Raw genomic sequence first — 7,850 nt, 5'->3', positions numbered from 1 at the left:
TAGTTACCAGCAGCAGGGTTATACCTCATAAAATGCAAAGCAGAGAGAAATTTCTCAACTTAAAAATTGCTAGCATTCTATTTAGTAAATGTACCCATTATTTAATGCATCAGATAGCAAAACAAAGGTGAAGTGTCTTTTTTTTAGATGCAACAACAAATATGGAAAGAGATAAACTACAGATAGAAATCAAAGCCTCCACACACCCTATTCTATGTGTCTTCCTATTGCTTGCTGTTACGTTTCGTATGACTTCTGTCCTTTCAAACTGTTTTGAGCACTGATAAAATTTATAGATATTGATTTAGTAATCTGAAGCCTCCCTTGCTGCCTGAATTGCCAGGACCTGTTTTACACTTGTGGAAAGGCAACAGGATGAACCACTGCTTCAGTATGAATATTTTTTGCAGTTCCTGTCTGAGCTGGGTAGAAGGAGATAACTATATGACGCAGAACCCAGCACAACTGCATCTGCATATAAATAGACTTAATCAGAAATGCAAATTGCAATCAGAAGAAATTTTAAAAGCCTATGATAACTGTGCAGATAACAAAAGGTCAAACACTTGTATTGCTGAAGGTTTTAAACTGTTATCAGTCAGTGGCAATTCTTTCTTTACAAGCAAAATGTGAAAAGACAAGAATATGCCAGTCTGATCAATGATGGACAAATTCTTTCTATATTTCTTCTATTATTACAACTGTTCTGTTGTTAAACTGTATTGTACATTGTCAATCTCATCTTAACTTATTCAGGAAGACTCAATGAAATGAAAACAAAATGAAACCAGAAATAGACAGCATGAAGTAATAAAGCTAATTTACATGATTATACATAGAGGGAATTTCTATTATATCTATATCCACCCATGACAACCCATATCTTCACATTTTAACATCCTTGAGTAAATGAAAAAATAAATTATGACTACAGTTTGCTGAAACTGCCAGACTGCTTCATAGCATTGTCAAAATTGTGTGTTTTTTTCCCACAGTAAAGCAAGCCTAAGACCCATGGGGAATAACATTTAAAAATGTTATTCAACAGTTACAAATCTTGGCTTCTTCCTCTTTTGAAACCAATGTTTTCATCAATAGTAGCTAAGAAAAGTACTTTTGAAGGGAGGTACCTTGATATTACATGATTTTATATTCTAAGATAAGGATAAAATAAATACATAAGTCTTTATCATTTCAAGGAGCTCTAAATGTAAATTATTGTAGAAGTCAGGCTGAAGAAAAAAAGTCTTTAACGTTACAGCTTTTTAATGTCTTTTCCTATGAGAGATTCTTAGCATTTGAAGCACAAACATTTACCAAATATTTCTTTCTCCTTTGACTAGACTTCCTTTGAACAAACTAGTGAGTGAAGAGAGCCATCTAGTGCCATACCTTGGAATTTTAAAAAGGGTTTTCACCGGATGCATGTCAAATAAAGGAGGGTCTCCATCCCCCAGTTCAATAGCGGTTATTCCCAAGGACCATACGTCACATCGAGCATCATAGGAGTAGTCATACTGTTGTTCACAAGCAATGACCTATCAGAAAAAAGCAGAGAAAACAACGCTTTAACCTAATGTACAATTCAAGCCATCCTAGCTTGACATGAAAGTACTTCTTCGAGTCATGTCTAAAATCCTATGTAGCTTTCAAATCTGTATCTTTGCCTGTATATCCCAGTTAGGAAAAACGCCACAAAAAAGTAACAGTGAATTAGAACTTCTCTTAGGTTTGTTTTCTTTAAAAACAATCTCTCTCTTTTTAAAAATACATTAAGCTCCATGGGATGCCTCAAATATCTATGCAAAGAACATCACTCTACTAAATTCTGTTTCTAAAAGCGCTTCTTACAGAAACCTATTACAATAGCAAAGAACCCTATTGATGTTATTCTTATTAACTTCTATGACTATTCATGAGGATAGACTGATTTGCACAGCTGTTTTTTAGATAAGAATATTCCATCAGTCATTTCTGCCCATTTTTTTTTTGTTTGTTTGTCTCTACTAGATTTGAGTCATTTAAAAAAAATCTTAATTAACATACCATGTACCTTGTCTAAGAAAAACTGAAGTTAACAGGAATCTCTCCTTGGACATCAGAACTGTTTTACATCACAAACTTGATGCACACTTCCAGCTAACCCACTGTTTGCATTCTAACCATAGGCTAACTATTCATATAAGCTGGAAACAATTCTGCATCTAGATGTGAGATTCAAACTAAAGTTTAAATTTTGCCCTTACCTTTGCAAAGGGATGAGACAAAAATCACAGTTTCACTGCCTTTTAGTCTATCATGATTTGGAATCCTGTCTCAAGTTGGTCTTCCCAAATCTCATCAATTAGACTAACTGCTTTGACAATTTGTCAGATCCCAACATATCGCTAATATTGGCTTCCATGATTTTTCTCATAGTTTTGTTACTAATTTGTACTTAAGATAAACAGAACTTCTGGCAGCATGTCCTAGGGTGGCTGTATCTAGAAGATGCTCTAGAAGAGATTTTTTATTTTTTTTTTTACTTCTGTATTACTTCTGAGTTCTTGTGTTAGGGCTTCAATTCGGGACAACACTTTGCAGAGATGCCAACATGCAAGTCAGCACCCTAGGTAGCTGCTGGCAGAGAGACACACAGAGTCTGACACAGTCTGCTGTAAGAAAACCTTTCCTGAGAAGATGCTGATTCCAGCTTAACCTCTTGGTTACTTTCTCCATAAGCTGCACCTAACAGAGGCGTTCCTGCCTCTGGTAGAGATTCTATCCAACAGGCCCACAGGACCTGTCCATCTCTTACTTGGGGACTCATGACCCTATCATACAGCACTCATTTATTTTATCAGAAAGTGAGGGTGTTGAACATACTAGTTAAAATAACACCAAAATGTATATTTATTGGGGTTTTTTTGCAATAAAGGTGGGCATTAGCAACTCCTTTGCTATATACTAATCATTCAGTTCTTTTCTTAGAGTAAATCAGTCCAGAAAAATTAAGACCTTTCCTGAATATTCTATCAATGTTTTGACAAGTGTTGAGATCTCTCTTCCTCCCCAATTTTTCCAGGTTAGTATGCCAAAGAAATTTCTTTTCATATCCTACTGATAGTGGTATTTCCCCTTTATTGCTGTAAGGGTTGTGATAGAGTATTAGACCAGGTTCTCAACTATTGTCTGAGGAACACTGGTGATCTGTAAGACATGATAAAGTGGTCAGCAAAATGTCTGCAAACCACCTGAGAAAAACATACATACACATTCCCCTACACATCAACTATCAAATAAACAGAACAGGGAAAAAGGAAAGAAAGCACTGCAAAAGAGTGTTCAGGGATTTTTTTTTTTTTTCAACTTGAACAGGCAGAGTTTTGTTACCTAATGTGGTGTTTTTTAAAGATGTCACACAAAGATCATTTTCCCACCTCCCTTCTCTTCAACAGAGTATCTTAACTGAAAGCTCTGAAATACTTCTTAGCTCTTCAATGAGTTCATTATAGCCTTGATCTCATTCCAGAGATCCCTTTGTTTCTTGAAAAAGATGAGTTCTACTGTGCAGTAGACAGATTCTAGGCAACTCAGGCAGAGCACTTTAAACCACCACACCCTTATTTCAGAGGCCTATATGATTTCATTTCCTTAGAAGAAAAGAAACCAAATTTGATGTAAAAACTTCTAAGAAAGTCAGTGTGGAGATCCATCAGAGACACTTAAATGTGTTGGCTGGAGTTTCCTTCATTGCAGTTTTGCTCAGAGACTGAAAGGGAAGCTTGTATTTCTTGGTTATTTTTCTTTCTTTATACAGTTCCCCAAATCATCTGTATATTCAAGGACAATTCCTCAAAAAAAAAAAAAAAAAAAAAAAATCATGCAAGTCAGCTTCCAAGGCCACCACTCAGAAGTTGCAAGTGGCTTATCCATATGTGACTAATTAAATGCACTGTGTATTCCTGTCTTTTCTAACACATGAAAAATATTCATCCACTTGGTTAAAAAGCTGCTAGAGCCCATCTCCTGGAAGTGGCTACCTCAGAAGTTGCCTGGTGTGCTGAGTCCTTTGCAAATACTTGTCTATTTGTTCTCAGACTTTAAGACGCAGAGGAATATATTTTCATTTTCAAGGGAAGGAAAAGAAGGACCTGCTCAAGGTCACATTGGACTTTGTCAGCAGCGACACAAACACAGCCAGGCTCCTACGTTCAAAGACACCACTGCTTTCACCTCTATAAGCACATCACAATTGCTTCTAACTATAGGCCGACGTCAAAACTTTCTATGTATCTCAGTTCTTAGAAAGTTTAACAAGCTACACTAACATGAGCATCAGAGGGCTCTGCACTGATAATGGATGGGGACAAGAAAGTATACTGCAGTGGCTGTTTTAAAAAAGAAAAAAAAAAGTCTTTGAGCTTTTCTCAACTTCACAATGTATTACCTACCACACAAAGAGAAAGGAATGTATAATGCATCTTTGTATGTCTTCTGCTCCATAGGTAACAGCTACATCTCCAGTAAATATGGTACCTGGCACTAAAATGACACTATGGCAAAATACTGGCACTCTAACAGAGCGGAATTAAACACTGTCAGATTTTCCTCTGTTCTAATAGCAGAGCCTGCAGTGATTCTTCTAGAAAAATATCCCCCTTAATCTGCATTCTCTTTGTTTACAAAAATTCAGCCAGTAGACCATGCAGCCCAATATGTTTTAGACAGTTAGCTTGACTATAGTGAGATCAGCCTCACAGAAAACATACAAAACGAGCTGCTCTTTTGACACCGACTATGCAGCATGTATATAAATTTAATGATCACTTTGGTTTGGAACAGTTTTCAATTTCTGTGGTATTTACTATTAGAATCTTACCAACTTAAGTACCACTTAGAGAAACACCAACACCACTCATTTTAATTTTTAAAGCAAGAATCAAATTTTACAGCTCTTTCCTTGATGAAACATGCACATCAGCAGTTTCTTTATATGTTGGCTAGCAGATAACACCCTACCTTGAAATCTAAAGAAGAAAGAGTTCTCTTGGTCATAGTTTACAAGCTAAATCCTTGGGAATGCACCACACCTGTTTTGCCTTGAAAACTATTGCAACTAACTGCAGAGCAAAAATCTCTAAAAGCCAAATACAAAAAGGAAAAATGCCATTGACTTATCTTTTATTATGTTCCTGTCTCCATCGGGAACTCAGAGATATTTATTTTTTTGAAACATCTGCCCTTTTTGGTCTGAGTTCTGGAGCTGAGAGTGCCTCTCAGCACTGCTGATGCCTGCTCTGTCCAGCGGGGCATGAAGACAGAAGGCCTAGAAGAAATGATCTGAAACTGAAGAAAATGCTATTTCCTTTCTCTACCTTGTGCAAAGACATCATCACATCTGTACCTATTTTATATCCAGCAAAATCCTCCCCTGCTTGTACAAGCAAAAAAAGAAGAGGTAGTTTGCTTTGCCGCAAACACTATGTTCATGCCAAAGCTTCAGGGAGTGATGTAGTTAATCCTGAGATTTGCCAGTAAACACCATGGGAATAAGCACCAAGCCTTTCACTTCAGCATGGGCTGGTTATGTGTACACAGTGGCCCAGGTTGCTAAGGAGACAGGCTGTCACCTTTTGTATTAGTTGTAATTTCATCATGATTTCATGCCCAGCCATCGTGCTGTAGGATGGAAAGCACCTAAATACCAAAAAAATAGACAAGGTGATGGTAGTTGTCAACACTAATTGTGTTGAGGGTCACACTGGGTCAGGGTGGGTGGGGGGGAATTCACTGGTCTGGCAAAGATGGCACATAAACAAAACAGTCACACTAACTAAAGGGAATTTAGAGAAGCCATTGATAAGGCATTCTGTGTGATTTATCACTTCTACAGCAACACAAAACTTCAGAGATACACAACATGATTCACACCTGACAAGAAGACTTTACATTCAGGGATATAATTTGACTTGTTCTGAAATCAACGCAAAGATTTCTTTGAACTTCAGCAAGCCCATAAGCAGATCACAGGTGGATTTGAAAGAAGGAAAACAGATAATATGGAGAACTACCCGTTATTTGTACAGTGGTTATACTTGTGGGCAGAGAGGAAGCTATACATATGTTTAGCTGAAGCGAAGTACATCAAACCCTTCTAAGTTTAGCCAGAATTATTAAAAGTGAACTTACTTTCATTTTGGCTCAGTATATACCGTGCACGTACAAAGTATAGCTGCAAGCATACACAACACCAATAACAGCAGTACAGATGTGCTACCTGGAGACCATTGCTATGCACTCAGTGCCGGTGACCCAGCCGCAGAAAGGAGTCTGGAGTTAAAAAGGTTGACGCTCCTGAAGAAAGGTGGTGCTGTACTCAGCTGATGTAGCTAACTAAGCAGCTTATGAGGTGTACGAGCACAACGCTGAAAAGCACTGCATATGTAAAATGAATGTGGCACAAAATTGTTATCCTTGCTGCAAGGAGAAAAAAATTGCTAGCTATGCAAGTCAAATGAAATAAATCAACTGTGCTCCACCTGACACTATGTAACCCAACTTAATTTATCTATATAGGAAATATAATATTAAACATTCTTCTAATTCCTATGCACTGAAAAAAAGAAAAAGTCTCTCATGATAGCATTTAGCAGCACTGGGGATACTGAATTATCCAGACCAAAATGATACCTATCTACCCCTCCCTTGCTTCCTCATTCCCTCCCTTCCTCCCTCCCCCTCAAGCATGTTCACATAATTAAAAAAAGAACAAATTTGTGATTGAAATTAGTTCCAGATTCCTTCATTCTCTTATTTGGATTTCAGTTCCTTATTTATTATCATCATATAATTTTTTCCATGGTGTATCAGAAAATTATTATATTGTTAGAAATGTTACCAAAACAAAAAGTAATGAGTATTTTAAATAATTGTTATGAGTAATTATCACAATTAACATTGATTCATTGAAAATTAATTATATCAAGTACACAAATGTGTTTTAACAGCTGCGAGTAATAGATTTTTATTTCTATTTTTAACTCACCCAAGTGAAATATTCCTGAGACCATTAGACTGCTCTGGCAGCAGGCTACATTTGTAAGGAAACATAATACCTTTTATTAGACCAAATGATACAGTGAGGAAAAACAGATAAGCTTTCGAGCACACAAATCTATTTCGTTTTATACAAGACCATCATGGCTTCAACACTACTACTACTAATGTCATTGACATATTTTGTTTCTGACCCACAGATTTACTCCTGAACAGCAAGTATATACACTACACACATCAAACAGATTTGTAAATGGTGTTTCACAAAGAAACTGAAAACTCAGAGGCAACTCCAGCCTCATAAGTAAACATATTTCATGTAGGGATCTCAGTGCAGGGCAGTGTGATATGATTTTGTCTACTGGTTTTGGTTTTTTGTTGTTTAAATCTTTAAACACACTACATGAAAGTTTTATGACCCCTCCATAGCTGCTGTTTAAGTTCAAACAAAACTGAAGCATCTGCAACCCCTCCCCATCCCTTCACAAGATTATGGCCATGTTATCAAGGTTACTGGCAAGGTTGCCAGAGGTTCCCTCCAGCTGCCATGTCCTTTTCAACCCCTTCCTGCCATGCTAGCCCATGAGGAGGTCAGCTCTCCTGAAGGCAAAGAGGAGGTGATGTATTCTGCCTGACCCCTCTCTGGAGGGAGAGCTCACTAGTGCTGTCCTGCTGCACTCTCTGCCTCTCATGTGCCATCTCCTTTAAAGAAACCTCTGTATTCCAATTCAGCTCTCTGAATTTCACTGCTTTCCTTCTGGACTTTAAGCAACTTCAGCGTAACTCCTTACTACTGCAGCTTGTTAAAGCTT

General features: G+C 37.4%; 1 protein-coding gene across 1 annotated transcript in view; it reads right to left on the bottom strand.

Moving 5' to 3' along the window:
* Positions 1 to 1,392: 1,392 nt before the first annotated feature.
* LOC104166655 (myosin-IIIb-like) overlaps positions 1,393 to 7,850 on the bottom strand; it is a gene marked incomplete at its 3' end in the record, with an annotated part of 21,668 nt that continues 15,210 nt past the window's right edge. The window contains exon 6 of the mRNA XM_009706667.1: positions 1,393 to 1,538. Coding sequence (XP_009704969.1) covers positions 1,393 to 1,538 — 146 coding nt within the window. The remainder of the gene's footprint in view (positions 1,539 to 7,850) is intronic.

Source organism: Cariama cristata, unplaced genomic scaffold (genome assembly GCF_000690535.1).
Source record: "Cariama cristata isolate BGI_N322 unplaced genomic scaffold, ASM69053v1 scaffold19608, whole genome shotgun sequence".
Lineage (NCBI taxonomy): Eukaryota > Metazoa > Chordata > Aves > Cariamiformes > Cariamidae > Cariama > Cariama cristata.
The sequence above is the reverse complement of the archived record's forward strand: the minus strand, read 5'-3'. Positions and strand labels throughout refer to the sequence as shown.